The sequence below is a fragment of the Halichoeres trimaculatus genome, unplaced genomic scaffold (genome assembly GCF_033239565.1).
Source record: "Halichoeres trimaculatus isolate MK-OKI-2021-1 unplaced genomic scaffold, fHalTri1.1 fHalTri1_scaffold_6, whole genome shotgun sequence".
NCBI classification, from domain to species: Eukaryota; Metazoa; Chordata; class Actinopteri; order Labriformes; family Labridae; genus Halichoeres; species Halichoeres trimaculatus.
In genome coordinates, this window is record NW_027437184.1 from 13,587,608 (window position 1) to 13,612,694 (window position 25,087).

General features: G+C 39.0%; 1 protein-coding gene and 1 long non-coding RNA gene across 2 annotated transcripts; both read right to left on the minus strand.

Moving 5' to 3' along the window:
• Window positions 1–554: 554 nt before the first annotated feature.
• LOC141791215 (LIM/homeobox protein Lhx1-like) lies at window positions 555–5,014 on the minus strand. The gene is made up of 5 exons (XM_074671486.1): window positions 4,367–5,014; window positions 3,519–3,739; window positions 2,880–3,154; window positions 2,083–2,239; window positions 555–1,786 (listed from the first exon to the last, which is right to left on the minus strand). Exons 1-5 carry the CDS (start codon window positions 4,534–4,536, stop codon window positions 1,413–1,415), a joined length of 1,197 nt encoding a protein of 398 aa, XP_074527587.1. The 5' UTR covers window positions 4,537–5,014; the 3' UTR covers window positions 555–1,412.
• Window positions 5,015–6,296: 1,282 nt separating this feature from the next.
• On the minus strand, window positions 6,297–24,654 carry LOC141791216 (uncharacterized). Its single transcript, XR_012598305.1, has 5 exons — window positions 24,570–24,654; window positions 21,391–21,472; window positions 18,534–18,628; window positions 14,878–14,961; window positions 6,297–7,614 (listed from the first exon to the last, which is right to left on the minus strand). It is a non-coding gene; the product is annotated as an uncharacterized LOC141791216 (long non-coding RNA).
• Window positions 24,655–25,087: the final 433 nt, after the last annotated feature.

Sequence of the window (25,087 nt, forward strand, 5' to 3'; positions counted from 1 at the left end):
ATAATAATAATAATAATAATAATAATAATAATAATAATAACAATAATAATAATAATAATAATGTTGCCATGAAAACCTGAAACTGCTGATGCAGGAAAGGTGTCACATGCAGTGCTCAACAGTACACAAAGCTCTCAATGGTTTTCATTTGGCTCTTCATAACATGACGCTGTTTTTCACATACAGGACAAAAACAAAAGAAAATGTATGTGCCCCTTAATCCACAGAGGGGCGCCAAAAGGGATACAAGTTCCTTACAGGAGCTTTAAACACCCATTTAGTCTGTTTTATCAGAATATTAAATGATTAGTGCGCCTCAACAAATGCATGTTTGTCATATTGTTTCTAAATCAGATACGTCCTTTATAAAATATTTGAGACAATGCTGCTGAGAACCAAGTTTGAAGCCATCAGCAGAAGACAATTTTCAGACATGAAGACACAGAACCATTGTGTGGAAATGACTGATCCAAGTATATGATAAAAATGAATAGAACAACTCAAAGTACACAATTCGTTGTGCTTTCATTTGGCAACAGTTTATTATGAGTGTTAAGTTGTTTTAATGAAGAAAGTACAAATGAGCACAGTGAGAGACCACATAGATATAACAGCTACAAAAGTTTGGTTTGTTTGCAATAAATCAAGAGCTTTTATACAACGCTGATATCCAAACCCCTGAACACTGGAGCTGTAAGTAAACAGTTGACTGTACTGCTTGACTCATGTCACCTTGAAGTCAATTCATTCACTGTTTCATATAAAATTTCAACATTATAAAGATTTCCTTTTGAAGGCAAACACGTTGAAAATAATTAGAAAATAATTAGAAAATTAGCATAAAATGAATAAATAAACAATGAAGAATGTTTAGACAGTCCTGAGAGAGGTTTTTGGTCAAATGCCTTGAACAAGAAAATAACAATCTCACATGAGTGCATGAATGGAGGATACACATGTATCAAATACTGACAGGGAAAACAAAAAAGCCCAACAACAACAACAAAAAAAATGCTTCATGCACCTTTTTTATCAACATTTTAAAGAAACTGTGTCAAATATGTGGCAGAAAAGACCTTAACAAATAAAAAACATTTCCTCTTGCCTTCAAACTTGTTCATTTATTGCTTGATCGCCGAGGCCCAACATTGTCAATGTATTAATTAGTCAAATTCATGTGTACTATTTTAAACAATCTACAGATCGACAAGTCATCAAAAAACAGCATACAAATATAGAGATTTATAAATACTTAAATATAGCATAACAATAATGCAAGCAATTAAACAGATACTTAAATACATGGATAAAATAAATAAATAAATAGATAGATAAAGGAGCATCAATAATGTAAAAAAATGTTGATTTGCCTTCAAAATAAAAGCGTGCCTTGTTGTTGGGTTTCCTCAGGACTACCATCCGGTGCCTTCACTCATATCTGAGGATGTTTGTGACAGCTGGTTGGTGTATCCATTGTCACTGAGGGACACAGAGGTAAAAGGTGTGCCAGGGCCACACATCTCACTGGAGATGCTGTGCATGGAGCCTGGCATATTGGGCTCAGGACTGGGTGAGTCTGCAGGGTGGTGGACGGATACTGTGTCAGAGAAACACTGCACCTCTCCAGGACAGTGGTGTCCCGGGTGGTGGTGGTGGTCCATGCTTCCTAACGGAGTGCCAGAAGAGGGCACGAAGCCCAGGTCTGCAGGGGTCTGAGCCTGGGATGATGGAGGACCCTGGTAGTACTCATAATTCCCTCCTGAGCCATAGTATTCACCAGGAAAATCTGTATTTAAAGAGATGTTTGGATTAGTCTTCAGAATTTGAGATATTAAGCCTCAAATTAAACAATAACAGGCACAGAAGTCAAATTATGTTTTCATTATTAATCAGTAACTGTTTTCATTTGACACTGTTTATGCAAAGATGAAAGTAGTTGATAAAATGAGATCAGATACCTACTCACAATAACAAGTTTAAAAACGGATTAACAGAAGAAAGCAAACAACAGCTCAGTTTAACGCAGAAAAACAGAAAACTTACTTTCATATCAATAAAAGAGTTAATCCCCACACCTCTCACCTCCATAATAAGAGAAGTGTCCCAGCTCCTCTGCCTCCAGCCTCTCTCCCAGCGCCCTCATCCTCCTCGGGCCGCGGTAGAACACGTGCCTCCTCCCGCCCAGAGTGCTCAGCTGCTTCATGCGCCTCTCTTTGGATCGCCGGTTTTGGAACCAGACCTTCAGGAAAAAGCAATGAGGATGGTAAAAAGAGAGACCATCGGCATAAATTAATGAAGAATAAGTAGAGGGTTTTTTCCTTTGTTAATAAACCATCAGAGATTTTAGAACCACCACAGTCCTCTCGATGCGTTTTGAGTATCATGACAAAAAGCATCTTTTGCATGTTTGGCAAACCTTACAACAAAACTTAAAACGTGGGTCAAAAACAGGCTATAGCCTGAAAGACAGCCAATTTCAGCATAGTTTCAGACTGTAAGAGAGTTTTTTATTGGTGGTGGACTAATTCCAGTGTGGAAAACAGTGTGTCAATCTATCAGCCAAGGAGCTTTCTTCAAGTATTCATGGACATCCATGCTAAGTGGGTAAGAGCGCAATGGGGATAGAGATTAAGAGCGAATAAATGAAAAAATAAGCCAAGTATAAAGCATCAGTTCCCTTATGGTGTGTTGAAGACGCACTGTTATATTTGTTTAATGTTAAAGCTGTTAGAAGCTAGCACTTTTCAGTAGGACTCCTGATCTGGATCTGTTGTAGGCCTATCATAATTCTTTGTGCACTGTTTAACCTGCTGCTGTCGTCAGGTGTCAGATTGCAGATAAATTGGTTTCACAGAGAGACGTCTTGCGCGTTATTGTACCTGGATGACTCTCATGGTGAGGCCGGTCTCCCTCGACAGCTGCTCCCGGATGTGTCTGGTGGGTTTCGGTGTGGCCGCGAACGCCGCCTTCAGGGTCTCCAGCTGCTTGGCTTTGATGGTGGTCCGAGGCCCGCGTCGTTTACCGACCCCGGTCTGCTCGTCATTCTCGTTGTTACACCCATCTTTGTCCGACAGGTGCCCCGTTTCCGAGTCCTTTCCGTCATCCTGCGGATCTTGCGAGTCCGGGGATAGACTCAGGTCGCTGCACGTCGTGACTATCAAGGGGAAAAGAAACATGCTGTGATCAGTTTGAGGACAGGATAATTACGGGACCTGACAAATTATAGCTTCGATTTGAAACAGGTTTTAGCTTCAAATTTACGTAAAAATTATACAATCAGGATAAAAAGAAAATGAGAACAATAAGAAGAAAATGAACGACTAAATGCTACTTATGATAACAACAGAATGTAATTATTTAGGCCTATGAAAACGACAATAATAATAATAATAATAATAATAATAATAATAATAATAATAATAATAATAATAATAATAATAATAATCCGTTATTAATGTATTGCATTGAAAAATATAAACTATCTACTATAAAATATGTGCTGATGAACAAATTCTCACCTGAAAGTAATATTGTGTCTTTGCCATTGTTGTTCTGATAGTCCTCTTTACAAACGAACTTGAACTCGTCAAGGATGTAGAGCTCCTCTCCCGTGGACAGCTGTTTGTTGCACATCACACAGGTGAAACAGTTCAGGTGGAACACTTTGCTCTTGGCCCTGCGGACCAGATCACTGGGTAAAATGCCCTGATCACAGCCGTCACACTTGGTCCCAAATCTCCTGGAGAAGGTGAAAGAAACAGGTAACGATTTTTAAATGATGTGAAATAAAGACAGAGACATCATTTTCGGTAGAATTTAGACAAATAACGAGGATGGAAGGCCCTACAGTCTAAAAACACCAAAGATATGTTGTGTAGGTCAAAACTAAACGAATAATTTGAAGGCTTAAATACAAAGGCCCAAATAACATCCAGGTTTTATTTACAACCTTTAAAAAATATATATATATATATATAGCAGTGTTACAACACGTGTACTGCTTCGATTTTATTCTTATTTTACTTAAAATAAAAGTCAATCAAGTACCATAAATATGAACAGGGAAAAACCTTAGCCTATATTTTGCTGACTTTTAAACGAGGTATCTGACATTATTTTTAAGTTAATACTGTGTGTTATTTGTACTAAATCATAAAATGTAAAAAACAATCAATGAAATACATAGATAAATTTAAAATAAAATCTGCAATCTCCAGTTTCAGTGATGTAACCAAATAGCCTACATTTTATGAAATTTTGTGAAAGATACGGCCACATTTTTTGTTTTTTATATGTCCTATCAGCCCTTGGTCACCTTTCTTTTTTTTTTTTAGTCTTTAAAGAAAAAAAACCTTGAATGCCATACCTGAAGAAGTCATTTTTACAGTACAGTTTCCCCTCTCTTGAGAAACACTTCTCTGTCAAAGTGCATTTACATTCGCAGCACTGGACACATTTAATGTGCCATGGTCTGTCCAAAACTTTGAGCAGAAACCTATCCACGATGGGCTTCTCACAGCCGGCACAGTGCAGCATATTTTGTCCTGGATTATTTCCTGCCCAAGTGTGTGTGAGTGGAGTGTAAACTCTGTTTATATCCTTCTCAATCGTCCCACTCTCCTCAGTGCTGATGCACTTTCTGCGTATGATCCAGAAAATCCAACGTATCCAGGTTAATGTGACTGATCAGGCTACATGGCCACTCGAGATATCAAATTCATCTTCTTTTTTCCACAGGAGAACAATCCACACATGGACAGCAGCTCCAGATAGGTCAAATGTTGCAAAAACAGCATTTCTGAAATAAGATTATGGAGTGGAGATCACAGCAGGGCCATCACGATGATCCGAAGAGTGCCAGGCTATTATCAGTACGAGAAATAAAAAAGTCTCCCTGTACTCTCTTCTTCACGATGGATCCTGAGTGGTGTCAGAAGCGTGGAAAATAACGATGATACGCTCTCAGTGCGCTCAGTCTGTCATTTGTGTCCCATTTTGTCTGTGATGAGCTATCAGTCTGAGAAAACGCTGTATAATGAGCGCACCTCTTCTGGCTCAGCCTATCGCCTTTCAAGAAAGCAGTGACGTCACCTCACCTAAGGACCTATGAGGAGCCTCAATTTCACCAGAACGCGTAGTTTAATACACAAAAAGAAACAGAAGTCATCAAACAGTCATCAAATAACAATGAGACATCACGTAATCAACGACGAAGTCTAAAGAATTTGGGAAATAAAAGAATAGGGTATTTCGAAATAAGATGCAAACAGCCTCTTAAACAAAACGTGGGCTATTTCTCTGTCTCAGAACAACACCTTGAGAAATACGGACCTAATATAACCAATAACTACGTGTCGACAGAAATACATTTTTGAAAAGTAGATTTAATTTTAAGATTTTTAGAAAAAATGTTGTGGAACAGGTTTTATTCAATCATTTCGGAGATACCTAAAGTAGTCTATTTAATCAGAGTAAATAACCAAAAAGTTGAATTAATTTATCCACAAACGTTCTTTTTATGATAATAATGCTTGTATTTCAGTCAGCTTGTCTCCACGATGTCCCACCGAGGGTCGATGATGATATAGGATGATGATATCACATATGAATGAATTATTTCCTTTGCCTTGTGTGGGAGAATCGGTCTGCACAGTGCGTCATGATAAATGATCAGCAGGCCTCAGTCTGCTGTCTGCACAGATGAACAGAAGCCCCTCACTCAAATGACTGTTGTGCTCCAGCTTTATTCCTCATCTCGTCTGAAAGGACAAGGATCACTAATGGTTATAATGTGTGCTGATAGGCTGCCTTTGTAGATGTTATCGCAGCGTGTTGGCGCGCTGTGGAGGGAGATAGCGGGTTCCCCCAACACGGGCTGCAGCTCTGTGAGACCCTGATATCCAAGCTCCACACTGAATAAAAAATGAACATCAGGGGTTTCTGATCAAGCTGGAGTCAGAAAAACGACACGTCACTTCAATGCCCTAATTATATTCTCTAAAATCCCATTTAAAAACACTACATGCAGTTCCAACATACAACAATTAAGTATATAAATGTGAATGTGAGAATTTTCTCAGTTCAGGAACAAAATGGAATACATTTCAACTGTATCTCAAAACAATGCTCATGTTGATTTCTAAATCTTTTAACTAGACGTGAATCACTGTGTAAAACCACGACAGACTTATATTACCATTTCTTTCCCAGAAATGCCCTGCAGTCTTTTTCCCAGTGTTATCCAAACACTGAGCTCTGTTAGCACCATGGACAGCATCTTAATACACTTAGGTTAACAAATGAATGCAATAGCAGCAGAGCATGTGAAGACAACCTGAATACTCATGAAAACAAAGCACATAGTATGACCTTGTATTGCTCACTGAATTGTAATTAAAAGTTGGTCACAACAGCAGGTAGGTTATAGGTTAGATTCTTATATAACTGATATTAAACATGATGCTGCATGCAATTTTTAAAAAGTTTTTTTCAAGTAAAAACATTGTTATACAACCAGTTTTTTGGTGGAATTATTGCAGTCAATGTTCTGTAATATTTTATAAGGTTTTACTTGCAATACCTTGTTGGGTGTTTGAAAAGTGCAGTTGTCAGAAGAGTATTAAGTTTTAAAAGCTTCACTTTGACTTTTAAAACTGGGCTGGTGAGACCATAAATGTAACACACTGGATTTGATCTTGATGTCTCATTATGAAGGCATTAGTAGCTAGGTTTGCATTTGAGATAAGAGCCAGGAGGTTGCTGGTTCTAGTCCTGCCACTGACCAAAGACAGGAGGTTGTGACTGGTCGCTGGGATTTTTATTTTGACATTGCTCCAGTTTGTGTCAGATGAAGTGTGTAACAGTGCAATGGAGAAACAGAATTTTGTCTTCTTTATTTTGTATCAAAAAGATTAATTAAACATCAACAGATCCCAATAAGCAAAGATTTAAGTAGAGGTATTTTCTCAAAGTTCCTTACAATGATAGCCATGTGGCCATATACAGCTCTTTTAAGCAAAGAACAGATTCCTTAAAAATCACTTAAAGTCAGTATAATTACTTGTCTAAGTCCTTTTTTTTCTTTAAATGGCTGAAAAAGAAGAAGAATTGACATGCCACTGATTTAAACCATACTTAATTCAGCAAGGTTTTTATTACCCTGAAATCTTGCATGAAATTACTGTTCTTTTCCCCTCATGAGTGCCGATTATCTCTTTCTTTTAAGCTGCTGATAGGTTGGGAAAAGTTTTAATAAGTTCTTAACCAGGTGTTAAAACCAGAGTGAAAAACTACGTCTTGAATGGAATTAATTAAATGTATAGGTATAGCTATTCAGGTTAATTCTGTCAACTAGCCTTTGCTCTGAATAAGATTACACACTTGCAGCCTCTATTCAGTTGCTCAATCTTAAACAGATTTGCAGAAATGTAACAGTGTCTGATGATAAAAGACCAGAGGAAGTGTAAGCTTTATGGATAAGTGTCTCCTTCTGTGTGTCTGTGTTTCTCCATTAGAGGTGTTGATTAGCAGCCTTAGCCCGCTGAGCTGCTCCCCCTGCACCTCTCCAACACACCAGAGGCCTCTGTGCAGCGCTGGAATCTGGCGGGGTGCTTTCTGTTTGTTTTGGAATGAAAAAAGCATGTCATTAGTGTTTGTTAATTGCAGCTAATTGGCCCTAACGAGATGAACAGGCCACCCACTGGGAGCGCTCATACAAATAATTTGTAGAAAACAAAATTAATTACTAGATGCTAATTAAAGCTGACTAGGCAATGGTGGAAGGGGAAAGTTAGAGACAAGGGGAAAATACCTGGCAGCACACAGTGTGACATGACAAATACATCTGTGAGTGCAGGGACACCCTGCTGTGAGACAGGTGGGTCTTCATCTAGTCTCTACACTCGGCTCAGAATAAGCTTGGTTTGTTGAGTGGAGATCATCCACAATCCAGTGCACACATTAGCAGTCAGAACAAATCCACAAAGACAGTGCTACAAACACGTTATAGCATCTTAAGATTTTAATCATGTTTTTTGTTTGATGGATGATGTTGTCATTGGTCATATTACAAAATATACTGCATTAAAGGTAAACAAATATCTGCACAAACTACTACAATGTTTATTAAAACCTGTGTGAATGAGAAATGAGAGGTAAATACATCATTGGTATCCAGAGAAACTCAGATATTTTAAAGAAAAGGTTTTCTGATGAGGTGATGAGAGGGTTAATCCAGAAAGCCCAAAAGGTCTTTTGTCTATCTTTGTATGATATAATGGGATTGTTTGATTTTTAATACCAACTAGAAAAGCACTCAGAGAGTGCAGACCTCTGCCAAGCATACTGTGATTGTCACCAACACTTTAGTCCTACTTTAATGTTATACTCCCTTTCAGCAGACTGTCTGCTACAATTTGGTGTTAGTTGCAGGTTTGTTTCCCCATTTGTTACCTGACAGTGCTGAAAATTGTGATGACCCAGTGCATATTTCATATTCCGGATCTTAGCATCAAGAATATTGCCAGGATCTGGATCATACTTCTACATCCTACATATGTCAGAAATTTTTGCAATCCGACTATTTATCGTGGAGTTATATGCACAAATGGTGAAAACAGTCCTATCTCACAATGATAAAGAATCCTTCAAAAAAAATCCTGTATCCAGACAGTGATCCAGATCACCTAAAAAATTTAATCACTTCTACCTTATTTCATTTTGAACATTTCCTGAAAATTTAATCAAAATCCATAGGTAACTATTTGAGCTATGTTATTAACAGGCAAACAGACAAACTCTCCCAAAAACATAACCTCCTTGGCAGAGGTAAATATTCAGTTACTGATCTGTTAAAATTTCTAACTGTTGCACAATATAGATGCATTCAGGAGTGCACAAAACTCCTGAAAATGTTAACAAATGTGTAGCATGTGTAAATGTAACCCAAACAAAGATTTCACCCCAGCTGTAGAACAATTTCCCTGCAGTTCCCCTCGTAACATACATTTAGGTCAGGGCGAGCCATTGTGAGAGTGCAGTAAGAAATGTTTGGTTGAATTCAGGAGTGAGTATATTTCGGTTAGTGACATATGTGTCATGTGACTGTTGCAAAACCAGAGCGCCATGTAGCACATGAATAAAATTCTCAGGGGTTGAAGGAGACACAAGACAGGAACAGCTAAGATGTCTGCATAGCCGTTGATTTGCATGTACACCTTTCGTCATACTGTGGCTCTCCTCTGCTGCTGCTCAGTTTTGATGTCATGATTTGACCTTCCTCAGAAAAACCACCCTAATCTATTGGTGAAAACTTCCCACAAAGAGACATGTGTGAACAAGTAACTTTAAAAATGTCAGGGACATAATGTCCTTTTCTCAAACCAGACAACAGCCAAAAGGAGAAAAGTGTAAGCAACATGAGACTAAGAGATGACCTGCAACAAATATGGATGGGAGTTGAATCAGAAACAACCATGTACAGAGACCAGAATCCTTGGCTCTTCTAACTGAACTAAACCAACCATCATGTTTGCATCATCAACAGTTCAACAGTACAACTCATGGTTTTACTGACTATCGTATTATTTTAGTCCAACACATAGTTAGACAAAGGGATACAACAGAGGTAGCTCTTTCCTGAATACATCCTTCATTCTTCCAGAGAAAGAAGTCTTTGTTAAGTTAATGTAAAAACTCCCTGGCGTACAATCCAACAGCAACGACAGGAATCAATCAGGAAATCAATCTGGCTGATCGTGGGTTATTTCAGGGGTTAGAAAGCCATCAAAAATCATTCTCAGCTAAAGCTGTAATGAAGCCATGAGACTGTCATTTCATGTGGAAATACCGCTGAAATGGTAGATTTCAAAAGCATCGAAATGTTTGGTTCAGGCAGTACAACAGTCTGTACACGAGGGTGTCAGGAAGAGCAGCGTAGAGAGGAACAAGGGGAAATGCACAGAAGGGGAATCTTTGCACATATGAGGGGACAGGGGGAGATCTGCCTAAGGGGGCCATTCACTGAGAGGACCCTGGGGATGGTGTGCCCGCGGCCCTGCTGATGATGGTGATTGATGCAGCCACAATTCACACACCGCAGACGCTGCAGCAAATTAAAAGGCTATTTTGTAAAGTTGTAAAGGAGCAGAACGGCAAAGGGGGGAAGCCATGTGCCCCCTCCAGCCTGCAACCCCCCATCTCCGACTTCACTCTGCTGCTCTGTCACACCATCAGCCTCTGTTTGGTTTCCTCCGTGTCATCAGTCCCTGAGGGAGGAAAGCTATTACAAGCCTTTCACTCTCACTCATACTGGATACACCACCGCTGCTGCTTGTGCACATATGGGGAGTGTGCGCGCATGGAGGTGTGTGGCGAGATGGCAAATATGGATCTATGCACAAGGGAAGGACTGTACGGTTCTCTTTCAGTCAGTAGATGAAAGTAAACAGGCAAATATTGATGAAGGAGGACTTGGTGGGAATATTCCTGACGCTTCCTCGCTCCTCTGTGCAGCCTTATCTGAACATAATTTACAAATCATTTATCCTCAATTTGAATTTAATTGACCCAGCTGACCCAAGGATGCATCCGTTGCTTGGAGCGATATGTGTGTGGAGAGGAGATAGAGGGAGACAGAATGTGGCAGAGCAGCCTTTGGGGAGGACGACTCGCATGCCAGAGGTCAAACTGGTGTCAAGTGGGGAGTGAGGCCAGCTGATCCGCCTTCGGCCCACTCATTGTGCTCATCAATGCAGCTGCTGTCAGTTATCAGGAGGGTTAGCAAAGGGGAGGCACAGTGGGGGGGGGGGGGGGGGGGGGGGGGGGGGGGGGAAGGACAGGCTGTGTTGACAGAAAGGAGCGTGCTTGGGTGTAGGTTTGGGGGGGCGTAGGGGGTTGTGGGAGCGTAGGGGCATATGGTCCCACTACAAGAGGACAAGAGCTCTTTACCATGCAGCACATGCCAAGTCTCCCACAAGCAGCTCACCTGCCTCTCATCGTGTCTAAAGGGAATTGGTTTCAAACATGGTCCAATTCTAGTTTCCTGTAACATTTCAATATGAGGGGTCGTTAAAGTGGATTGTTGAAAGCAGAGCTGGCATCACTAACCTTTACCTTAACTGTTGAACTGATACAGTTGCTTTGAATTTTAAAACACATACACTTACACTCTTACATAAGCAAGAGAACAACATAGATGTAAAAGCGGTTTCCTCTTGTTTAAGTTTTTTACTAAATAAAAAAAAAATAGAAAATGTAAGAATTTAGGGGCCGCTTACATGACAACGGTTTCAGAAATATTGTTGCGCTTCGGCCTTGCGTTTACACGGAAATGGCATATTAGCCGACCTAAAACGCAAACTTTTGAAAACAGCCACCAGAGTGAAATTTTCTTTGAAACGCTACCGTTGCCAGTAAGCCAGCGTTTTCAGTGGAAATGCTGATACCATGTTGTGCATGTGCTGCTGAATCTGCCGATTGTCTTTCAACAAAATGTAAATCTGCTGCACCACTTCTGCACTTTGTATTGGTTACACCAGATGATCGGCTCAACTCTGCTTCGGAGGACATCTCCGTCTTCTGGACGAGACAGTTATAGCACCAACTACAGGCCTGGCATGCTTACTACAGCGTTTTCAGTCCTTCAGCATTTTTTGTGTAAACAGATTTTTTTCCCTGTCACACGTTTTAGCATTTCTGGATGAAACGCTGTGTAAACTGGGCCTTCGTCTGTGCGAAAACTTTGAAATCTGATCTGGCTTTGTTAAATGAGTGTTTTGAGCCCCTATTTTCATTCTACAGAGTCATTGTACATTAGTTATTGTGGTGGTAAGGGAGGTCTTAGAGACGGAATTAGGGATTATCTTTGTGCTTAGATTCTGAAGTCATAATGTTGTTACATGAACATCTAGTTTACAAGACTGTGTGCAAAGATGTTTATAAATCTGGAATATATTTTCATAGTTAACTTAAACCTGATCAACATGACTACATCTTAGAAACTGTTGAATAATTCATCTTCTGTGCATAGAGGAGATTTATGAAGTCTGAGAAAAAACCCTGAAGTCGTGAAAGTCTGGAGTGTAACTTTAGGTAGTTTTTAAGTCATTCAGTAGTAATCTGAGGCATATTATCAAAACATACCACTGGTTGTACCATAGGAAATGTAGGGCTCAATAATAACGTGAGCTTGATCCGTGATAGGAGGACTGCAGTCTCTGTACAAGGCAGCTTAACCATTAGGCTGAACTGGCACCTCAGAATCAGGCCAATATGTGAGCAGTGAATGCATAAAAACCACCTTTTATTAGGGATGTGGGCGTTACACTGACTTAACACCTTGGTCAAACAAATGTATCCGTTTCTTAACAGTGTAGGTCTGAAATGCTGGTCATTAGGTTGTGTCCCAACTGTGGCATGGCTACCTGCCACTAGCTGAGGCAGTGGCTATGCTAATGCTCTACTAGCTAGAACAAGTGAACAAGCACTGACTGCAGACAGTATTTGTAGCACAGCTATGTTTGGCAAAAGAGTTTAAAAAATGGAAATTAAGTGTGATATTGGCTGTTTCTTTTGACGCTTGACTATTGCACAGATTTGACCTGGAACCAGTGGGTTTAAAAACAAAAAACTTGTGAAAACACCTGGATAGCCATCAGTGTCCCCATTTACTTACCACTGGTTCTTGCGGGATTGATTTTTATATTACATAATACAAGGATAAAAAGAAAAAAAATGTCAGAAATAAAATCACAACAAAATAAAAGAGTAAATGCAGATTTACTACAAAGAAGACCTATACAAGGGACTGTAATATTTGAGTTCCCATGTTTGCTCCCGTGGTCATTATCATCTCCTCTGATCTCAGTCAGGGGTGGTGTGTTTGGGGCTGCAGTGTAGTGGTTTGATTCTCAGACCCAGCAGCTGAGGGGGAGCTATAATCAGCCTTGCTGCAGTGGGGTCACGACTCGCTCTGGAATGGTGCGACTGGCCTGTAGCAGCTTATCACTCGCTCCCACTCTGCCCGGGCCATCCTCTGAATACTGACAATAAAGGTAGGGGGCCATCCACTGTATGAATCGATCTGCTCTCACACAGATACGTCCCACTAAGAGGTCACCAAGGCTGGGTAATATGTACACTGCCGAGTCAATAGGAAAATATTGGCCAAACAGCTTAACAGAGAGGGGGACACAGACGTCGCATGCATGAAAGGCTGTCCTAGTCTGCTTCCCCCCCGGGTGCATCTGTCAGTCTCTGATCTCTGAGTTGTATGCAGGCAGGGGAGTCATAGATGCTGCATTAGAATAAGAGTGGACTGCAGGAGTGCTGCAGACAGACTGTCCTGATGCTGCCGCCCACCCTTGTCTTCTCAGCTGGGCCTTCTCATACTCATCCTTTCATTCCTGCAGCTCTCTGGGACCAGCCTCGTCCCAATGCACTAAACAGATGGGTGTCTCACAAAGGGCTGTGCTTCTTGGCAAGCTGGTGTCCTACATGGCTGATTACACCTAAATACTAAACCCAGAATTGATACAGTGGCTCATGGTCGTGTTGTGCAGTGAGGGTGCAGAGCAGACGGAAGGACGAATAGATGATAATGTAAGATTAAAAAAAAAAAGCGTTGATGAAAATAAGACTAATAGTTGTGTTTTGTCTGCAAAAACTGCATTGCACTGACCTTTTAATATGAGTAGGTCATATAGAAAAAGCAAAAGTCTTTGGTTATGACTGATTTGAAGATCTGGTGTAACAGAGTAGTTTCAAGCTATGCATACATTGTACTGTGTCATGTTTAGAGGAACTGGTATTTGCTTTCTGTTTGAACTTATAGGTGTTTTTAAGGGTTGCAGCCTTGGCTCAACAGAGTGACTGACAGCAAAGTGATCAAAATAAACCAATGTTTTAATGCACCGATAAGAGTTGTGCAAAGGTGTGCATTAAGTATATCCAGTTAAAAATCAGGTTGCAAGTAAACTTCTGGTTACCGTACAGTGCTGTGCCGTGCTACTGTATGATACCATTAAATGCTTGTCATCAAAACATCCAAAACTGTACATTTTTTTCGTTGCTGTGTGGCTAATTTTTATGGCTATGTTGATGTTTTTAATTGTGGCCTCATTTTTTATGCACTGCCAGCGTGTAAATCTACACAAGTGTCCTTTCAAAGACGGAATGACAGCTCTATCAGCCATCTGATGTGTTCGAGGTGTTCGAGAGATACAACATGTTGAATGGATAGAAAATGAATCTTTGGTGAGGAAGTTATGTACATTTGTGTGTGTGCTCAGTGATGAAAATTGATAATCAGCTGGAAAAACAAAGTTTAATCAATGGATGCTAACCACTAGCATATCAATGCAATTTCTAATGTACATTAGCATCGAGCTAGCGCCGAGTGCTCTATCTCGTTTTTACTAAATTAAGAACTACATAATATGTTGAATGGATTCTTGTGTAAGAATTCCTAAACTTGTTTGTGTGTTTAGTGATGATGAATTTTGCTTGAAAAACAAAGTTTTGTCAATGTATGCTACCTGCTAGCATATCATTGCAGTTTCTCTTTGTATGTAGTGTAGCACTAGGTTTTTGTATCACAGCTCCTAATGTACCAAAATCATATTAAACCTACATCTTGATGTATAACATGTTTAATGTATGGGATAATCTCTTGTTAGACAGTTAGTGGGCTCTCAGGAAGATCTCTTGTAGCCCTGTTTTTACTTTGTGCCATGATAAAAGTACAAACATGGGGAGTGACAGGTATATACACATGATTAAACTTACTTTAAAGTATGATTTACATGAAACTCTTAACTTTAAACACGAAAGCAAGTCTTCTAGCTTAGGCTAGCTAGTGTTAGACTTATTTTTTATTACCTTAATTATCAGCTGATCCCGACGTTCAGTCTGGTGATTGAAGTCTACAGCTACCACAGTACCACAGTGGCTTGTTGTTACACCCTGTGGGGCCAAGAACAATCTATTAAGGATTCATATAAAATACTGAAAAATACCTTTAACAGTTTCTAAAAGGGATTTATTATCATAACACCAGGAATTATAGCGAACAAATCAATCAACACAACAACTCTCCCTCAGGAGAGGCTTCATGGCAGCACTCCCCAAACCACATGCCTTCCCCTGCTGCAAGCTGCAGTAAGCTTTTAAAGGCTGGGACCAGGTCAGCCTCACTGATAACCAGTGGCCTCACCTGGAAACAAGCAAGGAGAGACAGAGAACACAGAGGAACATACACAGCTATAACACTTGTCAACCTGGGTCGAGTTGCTGACACAAGGCCACATTGCTTAAATATGGTCAATTCCGGTTCCAAAACACAAAGATGGCAACAGTTATAATGCAGCTCTAGAGGCTCCAAAAGAGGAGCTCAGCAAAAAACAGCCAAAGACACAGAGGCTATGTTGCCATGTTAATATTCAGTCCCTGGTGTTAAATGATTTTTTTTTTATATTAGAACCCAGCACTTAGTTTTTTGTAAATCTGTTGTCCTATAAAAAAGTTATTGACATTGTAGGAAAGGTTTTCCATAAATACACACAAAAAATTGCAGACAAATGCCTCTTTCTAGGAGGCTATGAGCACTGCTCAGTCCAGTGTTTCCCTCTTGATTGTATCCCTGCTCTCCCTGATAGAAGTGTTGTCTGCAATCGTAAGTGTGTGTGTGTGTGTGTGTGCATCCACATGTCCATTCTCATCTGAGTCTGTGTGTGTGCACAGAAGATAGAGAGGAACAGAGAGGGGAGTGAGTACATGCCTGTAGCAAGACTATCCCCATTTTCAATCGACATTGAACACACACACACACACACACTCACACACACACACACACACACACACACACACACACACACACACACACACACACACACACACACACACAATCAAACACAAACACACACACACACACACACACACACACACACACACACACACACACACACACACACACACACACACACACACACACACACACAGAGACAAACTGGGCTCCTTATCAGCAGCTGTGTCCTTTCCTTCCTCTCAGACTGCCCTCCCTTCACTGTCTGGCCTCCCAGATATGCTAATCGCTATGTAAGAATATCCTGTTGGATAATTACCATACATTACCCTATGCTCATCTCCGGATTAATCCTTCATGTGCATAATCGCGTTTGGGCTTTTCTCCCAGCCCTGTGTTAAAGGTGAAACACGGGTAAATACATTTTGTATCGGCTGAGCGTTACAGTAAGGAATGTGTTGGCAGCTTGTACCTCCAGGATATTGTCTGCAGTCTGAGATGGCTGAAAGAGGAGGATTATCTCTTCACACATAAACTGTCCACACTACTGGATTTCAGAGTTGTAATACCACCACCAGAGGCTGTTTCTGTGGTGGGTATCCTGGAATTATCCTTTATTATTTGATGTTTTTTATTCATTTGTTTGTATTGATCTGTTACAGTAAATACAGAATACCTCATTACAGCCAGAATAAAGCTTCTTTTCTACTTTTTTTCCTTTTTAAAGCCACACACAGATACTTTCATTTTTTGTTATTTCATGTGAGCTTTAATGGAAGATCATCTTAAAAAAAAAACACCTCTTTTGAGTTAGAGATGCTGATGTTTATGAGGAAAAGTGTCCTGAATGAGTGAAATAGGATGCCACCTTGAGGGGATTCTGTTTTGCATGACCAAAAACAAGTCAACAGCGAGTCCTGATTTAAAAATGACTTTATTGATTTATGATTTTTTTAAAATTCTCTGCTAAAAATAGTTCCTCTGTTTTGACAGTTTGGCAATGGTATCCTCATTAACCTGCATATGGGTCTGATTAACAGTTAAACACACATTTCTGTTCACTCTTGATTTTATCCTACTTTACTGTTAATGCTCATTTCTTCTTTTCTTTTTATTCACTCCTTGCTAATGCTTCATACTGCTCTCCCATCTGTTTTCTTTTCTCTGTCAGTGACTGCAATCTTCATCCACCAGTCCAAAGTTTTTTAATATCCAAACATAGTAAGGTTAATATTCCCTATGTCCTTTGATACTGTTATAAGATGTTATAAGATATCAACCGTTGTCAGATGTCAACAGGAGGAGGTTCTTTTGGATTGATTTACGATGAGTGGAACGTGGCATCAGGTTGTCCCTAGGTTGCCTTTGATATTTAGACATAAATAAATGCTCTAAGAATTGGAGATTTACTCACCACACATTTACACAATTGTAATCCCATTAAACAATGACACAGTCAGTTAAAAGATATATATTCAAATCCTTTGGTTTACAAAGTTTGACATGCTTTTAAATGCCAAAACATCATTCTCAGTCTCAACCACATGTTAAGAAAGAGAGATATCTGAGTTAAAACTGGAATTGGTAGATACCAAAGCATTAGTATTGGGATTTGAAAAGTTTTGTAATGTATGAACGCAAACTACACTTACCATCAATCCAGTTTTTTACAGAGTCAATACAAAATAAATCAATTCTCTGCTCATAAATATTTTTAACATGGTTTTGGTTGTCATTGGTAAAAAAAATAATCATCCCTGTTAATAACCCCCAATTTATTTATTTTATTTTAATTGATTTGACTATTTTTCAATTTTGCACTGCAAAAATCAAAATTAAGTGACTTTGCCTTTAAAATATCACAACAGACCTAATTTAAGCTAGACTCATCTGGTATATACAAAAAAAACCAACAACAACAGCAACAAAAAAAACAACCTCATTTTAAGTAACCTAGGTCAATTTTGGCTTCTAATATCTTAAAATATTGCATTTTTCAGGATTTGTCTGGGGATAGACAAAAACACTTGCTTTGCTTTAAGTTCTTTGTACTGTAAAACATTTAAATCGTAAAAATGATTTGAAAAAGAAAAAAAATCTTTTAAACAAATAGGTTTGAGCTTTTAGAGCACAAGAAGTCTTTTTATGTCAGTTTTAATTCAGTCACATGATGCATCAACATGGACCGTCCCTCTATTGAATGCCCCTCCTCTATTTTCATAAATGATTTGAATATATTGAGTGAGCCATCTGTAAGACATTAATCTACATCAAAAAGCCGTTAGAAACACCAGCTCCTCCCCTCTGCCCTGCCTCCGGCTCAGTCTGCACACACAAATCAACACATGCCTGCATATGCTGCATGCAAGAAAACATGCAGCGAGAATGCACAGGGTTCATCTGAAATGCCTCAAAAGCCTGGATGTAACTGAGTCAGGATGTTTTCATATTCATATCTGCATCAATTCTCAGTATCATAACCCAACTTTTCCCTTGTTCTTTAAAATGTTGTGGTTCTGCAGCAGGGGTCTACTCCTGGAATCACTACTCTTCATGGACACTGGGAGCTGTTTTAATACAATCCTTCTGACAACTGGTACTACCTATATCTGTGTCTGCAAACCTTTCAAACAAAGCCCTGCTGTGGGTGTCCCACACATGCCCCTTTGTGAAGGAAACATAGAAGCACTATTACAAGAGTAATGACCAAATTTAACACTTTGCCTCAGCACACCTGGGTTCCAGACAAGGACCGTATATTTCCTCTGATAGTCCCAACATCTCTGCAGAGCGCAGCCAAGCAGAACTGAAGTGGCACGGTCAATATCCCTGAGGGAGGGAGGGGGAGAGAGACAGAGTGTGTAGGAGTTTTACAAGAAATAGGAGAAGCAAGTCAAAAAATGAAAGCTTTGTTTTTGTCAGATATGGTCAAGTAATCCAGGCATTGGTAAATTTTCTGTTTTTAATTTGTAGTTGTTCATGAATATTTGGTAATCTAGAATGTGAGAGTTGAATATTTTATTCTATTTCAGGCAAATAAAGCTGAATAACTGCCTACTGATGTGAGTGAGCAGCATAAAGGGCCTGAGGCAGAGCCAGAAGTCTTCATTCAGCCCCTTCAATGCTAATGTGCTAATCTGTTTTCTCCCAGCATGCCCTGGGGCTTTACACAATGTTATGGCTGCAAAATGGTCTTATGCTCATATTAGTTAACTGGTCTTGGTTGGGAGAGGCAGGGCTGGTAAAATAGAGTTGTTGTTTTTTTGACATTTTCAAAAAACCTTCAATTTAATTATGTACATCAAAATCATGGTTTAGAAAAAAAGTTAAATTTTGTCTTTTATGACAAAGTCAACTTCACTTATCCAAGTAAAGCAGGTATACCAAGTCATCAATGAAGGCAGTAACTAAGCCTAAAACCTAAATCTGAACCAATACTTGTGGTAATATATATTATTCAAGTAACATTTGGTCACCCCGTGAGGTCACAGAGTCAGCAGGGCAGTGTGTAGTGAGAGTCAGGGGAATGCTCACAGTAAAAGTGTTAATAGATCAACACAGCATGCGTAGAAGAGCTAATCACAGCTCTGAGTCTCTGCCAAGCCCAAGCCTTCATACTTCTTTAGTGTGACACATGCCCGTCACAAAAAACATCTTTGCTACGCCAACATGCTGAACTCTGCACAACACTATAGTCAGAAATTAAAGATGGGAAGACTTGGATCACAAAAATTTAGTTCTCCATTCCAGGAAAATTGTCAAAACTCAATTACATCTTTTTTAAATCCAAGGCTACAACATTACTTCTCTCATTTACTGCTGACTTCTTAAATACCGAAAATACAGCCACATAAGCTACATTGGTACTCCGAACCAATTACTTCCTGAAAACCTTTTTTGCAGGTTGTTTCCACAATCCTCATTCTCAGCTCTGGCTATTCCACAAATGTGTGTTTCTTACAAATGTGGCACCAATTAAAAGAGAACTTAAAAAAAGGTTTTACAACAGCATAGGATTTATTGCTACAAAAAAATAAAAAAATCTACCAAACACTAATTTCCTTACCTTTTGCGATGATTTTAAATGGTCCAAGACCAAAACATCACAATAGAGTTCTTCTTTCTGGAAGTTGGTCAGTGTGTGGGAACCTTCTTCTGATATAGAGTTTTGAAACCTATCTTAGGCAGGGAGGGGCCAAATTGAAAATGCTCAACTCACCCCAACTTTGAGTTTGGATGAGGCATGATGCAGGCCCTAAGACAAAGCGGTCAAACTCAGCTATTTTGAAAACACAACTTTATATCATTAAAATTAAATTCTAAGGGAAATGCAAAATCATAAGCATGAAAACCATTTCTTAAGAGAAATGTTTCCATAAAAATGTGTGTCTTGACTTTATAGCTCGAATTAGAGAGTGATACAGGAGCAGATTTTCACTCCTGTCCCATCCCACTCCCACAGAAAAAATCCCGTCCAGTCCCGATCCCAGGCCAGAGTAAATAAAAATCCTGTCCCGTCATACTTCTGGTAAAATGACTCCCAGCCCTTTATTGCGCCCATTTTTTCCCCTTCTTTTGATTTTTATGTAATACACTAAATTTGATTTGATTTTCTCCATATTTTTTTTTTAGATTACTGTTGGCTGGGAAATGTAGCTCTTTTCACTTGTGTTAAATTGTAGGCTTATTGGAAATAAACAATAAAATGGCACGTCACATTTTTTGTTTTATCTTCCTGATTGGTTCCTGCTCCCGTCTGCTCCTGTTAACTTTTTATCCTGTACCCTCCCAATCTTGTGATTAATAGCAAAGTTGACTTCCATCCCGCGGGATTCCCGAAAAAATGTCAACCCCTAGTTCAAATATCTCTTACTATGGAGGAGGCAGCCTTTATGGGCTTTACTAAAGCCTGTCAGTGGGTTCCAGCTTCAATTTCAAGGGAACAGTCATGCTGTCCATCATTTTTACCATCTATGAAACTAACACAAAGTTCACAGGATGGCTGTTCTGGTAAAACCATTTACCTCCAAAGCTTTTAAAGTCATTTAAGATTTGGGTTTGTTTTAAAATGGCAAAATTAAAAAAAGATTTAAAAGAGGATTTCTAGATTTATTCAGTCATTCTGATGAGCCAAAATAGAAATACATGTTATTTATATCACCTGGAGTAGATGCTGTTGTGTCATTTGTAATGTCAATAAAGCTATTTGCACGCAATTGATCAGTTGCCACCTCTCTGTTCCCACAAGGCTGGAGTGAAAATTAGAGGGGGGGGCACTGGCTACATTTACATGCAGTCAATAACCCTTTCATATTCAGAATATTAGCTATAACCCAGTTGCACATGTAAATACCGGCTACCCTTTTAATAAAAAACTAAGTATGCTCATATTCTGGGTTTTAAAAACCTGAAAATCACCCCTGGGTTACTCCTTTTCTGACAGAGTTGATCGGGATACCATGTAAACAGGAAAAACACAGTTTGGTCACGCATGCAAATGGGTTATTCCAAATGTTTCAGAAACCAGAATATTGACCTTAGCGTGAATATTGACAACATGTAAACGTAGCCAGTGGTTCTTCACTTCTGACCTCAGATAATATCACAAGACCTGCGATCTGCTCCTCCCACTGGGCCTGCTCCTGCTGCTGCTCTTCACCTACTGGCTCCTGTCTGTGGAAGCAGAGGGAGAAAAAATAGGCCATGACACTGTGCTCTCTCATCAAGAGTTGTCAAAGATCAGCACCAACACTCTGGGGAGAAGGAAGGGTCCTTGTAGAGAAACTAGTCCTAGATTACTGCAGGGATTTGACACCAAAACTGATACTCTGTTTTTTTCTATTTGTGCCACAGCTCAAAGCAGCTGATCAAGCATATCAGCAGATTTCTTCCTTACCCACAATGTTTTGGGGTAAGGAAGACATACCTGTCAGTGGAACAAAGCTCTCCTGCTTGTGAAAAGGCGAGGGGAAATCAATGAGTATCTTTAGTTTGTGAAGACTGAATCAATTCAGTGTAGGTCTTATCCCCTCAATGGAGATGAGGGGACAATATCAGACTTTGGTCATTTCAGGGTCACAGCAGACTGGAGAGATGGTCTTTGATGGTTGTGTTTGTGTTAGATCCTGAGTGTTGTGATGTTTATTGATTTCTTTCATTCTCTGTATCTCTGAGAAACCTGCCTGTGCTCCTCCAGGCCTTCATGACAGCGTGACTTTCATTTTGAAGGCACTCTGAAGGGACCTCAGCATGATTGATTCTAATTCTTTTGATACATTACTCTGACAATTACTAAAGAACAGTTCAATAAAAAGATATTGGAAACATTTCATCACACAGCTTTCTTAATAATCACTTGCCTTGTGAAATACTCGATTCTAATTGGTCAAAACTGACTTTGACTGCCACATCCAATCAACCCAAGGAAATGGGCTGAGCACATATCACTTTTTGCTGTTGACACTGGTAAAAACTGTTGGTTACTGATGGTAGTCCAAGAATGTAAAACAGGAAATCAAAGCCAGACATCAGCAGAAGAAGATACAAAAAAATAACCAAGAGCAGCTTGTGAATAATATAATTCTATAAAGTATTAAAATTACGAACAAATATGTCTTATCAAACTTTTTATCAACCGGGAGACCTAGGAGACCTTAAACCAATTACAATTCTTGTATCCTGATAAGTGATTAAGCCATTTAATTTATTTGATACAGCTGAATCTCTGAAACTTCTTCATGTGTGTTGCTCTCCAAAAACAATGAGTGCACTAATATTTTAGGATGCCATTTTTCAAAGATTAGCATGATTTCGTAACCAGTGACCATACAAGGTCAGTTCAAGCAACTATTTCACTACTCAGGCAAAATAAAGACACCTGTGCCAAGACAGCAGATTGTGCAGCTACGCTAAGGTGTGTCACAAATAATTAAGACTATCAGCAAAAACTGCATCCATATTATACAGTATTCATCATAAGTTAAAAAAACAGCAACATTCCATCTTTACTGAGAAATTATTGTTGAAACAATAAAACAACTGACACCTCAGAATACTCCTATCACTATCAAGGCATACCTGAGGATGGGTTATGCCTTTTCATTCTAATCTCTATTAATCCCCTAAAATAATTCTTCTTGATTATGTTTTTCTCCCACAGATTAGGCAGTGTACTTCCACAGCATCTGCTCCAAACCTCCTGTGATTTGATACACCTCAACAAAAGCTATTGTGCCCATTATTCAGCTTCTCCCTTTTCAGAAAGAGATAATCCATGATTGGCACGCTGTGAGTCTCAAAATTCATACAGCCTCTGAATGAGGCTTCAAAGTGATTCCCTTTGAGTGGATTAGTCCGATTCTTTGTGTAAATTCCAGCTTTGTTTTGAACTCAATAACAATCTTTGTGATTTTACTGATGTTTTTTTAAGTTTCCAAGGAGAAACAAATTCATTCTGGGGATGTATCGTATCACACAGAGCTTTACATCAGCCACACTGCTGTCCTATGACTCTTACATTCATACAACTATCATTGGTCCAGATTATGACACAGCTGATGGGAGCACCACCATACAAAATTATTGTAGTCTTCTCTAGAGGGAAAAAAAAACTGTTTTCTAACCATGATTGACACATTCCCTGAAAATGTGGAGAAATATAGATCTTATTATCTCCATTTATTGATGTGGGTTGTACACTTTTTTGTTAGTGTTTTATGAAGTGATTTTAAATGTAGTTGTCTAAACACATAAGCTAGTAGCAAAACCATTTGTAACTGTGTAAAATGACCCACATATGCAAAAACATTATGTTCACAGATGAAAAAAATTGTGAATGAATTCACAAACACAGACTCATGTCCACAATTACACATACAGATCTGAAAATAAATAAATAAATAAATAAAAATAAAGCAAAGACTAATTTGAATATACATTCATAGAGATCTAAAAATACATAAATGTATTGCCTACTATGTGCATTTGTGAATATGTTAACACATTTCTGGGCCTGTGTACAGATTTATGAATTGTGCACTGTGGATCAACCATCTGTGGGTGTAAGTACACAATTTTTGTATGCATTTGTGGATCAGTCTACATAACAACAAACAGTTTTGCTACAATAATAGCTCCATACTATTCTATGATGACATTTTAGTTGTGTGTAATTCATTGTAGGAAATGGTCCATATTTAATTATTAACTTGTGTTTATCATTGAGTTTCTTATACGGTTCATAAGAGTTCTCCTCAATGATGTGCACTGTCCCTTTAAGGTTGTCCCAGGTGATATTGGTTTGAGAGTGATTGGTTTGAAGAGCTCCTGTCCTAAGTGATAGAAACCGTAGAAACAGTCACCAAATATGACCGACAGCGGAAATTTTCCCGTGCTGTTTCCCACAACCTAAAGGTAAAGTTTGATTAAGTTTCAAGTTGACGCTGTCGGTGTTTGACTGTAAATTAGAGACGACAAAATTGTTACTTTCCATACATTTCAAGAATGTTCGGAAGAAAACAAACATTTCCGCTGCAGTCACAACATACAAAGAATTTACCTGTTTCACTTAGTCTACACAAGTGGTGGCCAAAAATCACCCAATGCTTAAAAAAAAAACTGGCATAAACGTCTGAAAATTTCCTGTTTCAAACATGTTGGAACTAAACCTGCAACCAAGCAGCAGTCACATAGCCTACTAACAAGCCCTTGTATTTTCAGCTGATTATGAACCAAAAGCTACTTTGGTACACTCTTTGCACATTTCACATACCTCAAAAATTGGGGCTAAAACCCCAACATTCTTCACAGTATCCATGGCTCATTCCGACACAGCAAAAGTCGATACTTCCTCAGGTACCTTATGAGGGCGGAGACAAAAGCAATCGATCATCTTAGTCGAACGGATTTGAGACGTTTCAGACGATCGCAGATTAATTCAAACTTTTTTTTAATGTGATTTAGAAAAACATGCTTTTTTCCCCCTCGAAGTTTGACCATGACTACTTTGACATCTATCTATCTATCTATCTATCTATCTATCTATCTATCTATCTATCTATCTATCTATCTATCTATCTATCATACACACAACCATATATACATACATACATACTAAAACTTAAATATACATACGCCTACTTATACACAGACACATGTGTATGTAAATATATATATATATATATATATATATATATATATATATATATATATATATATATATATATATATATATATATATATATATATATATACACACACACACACACACACACACACATACATCCGTGT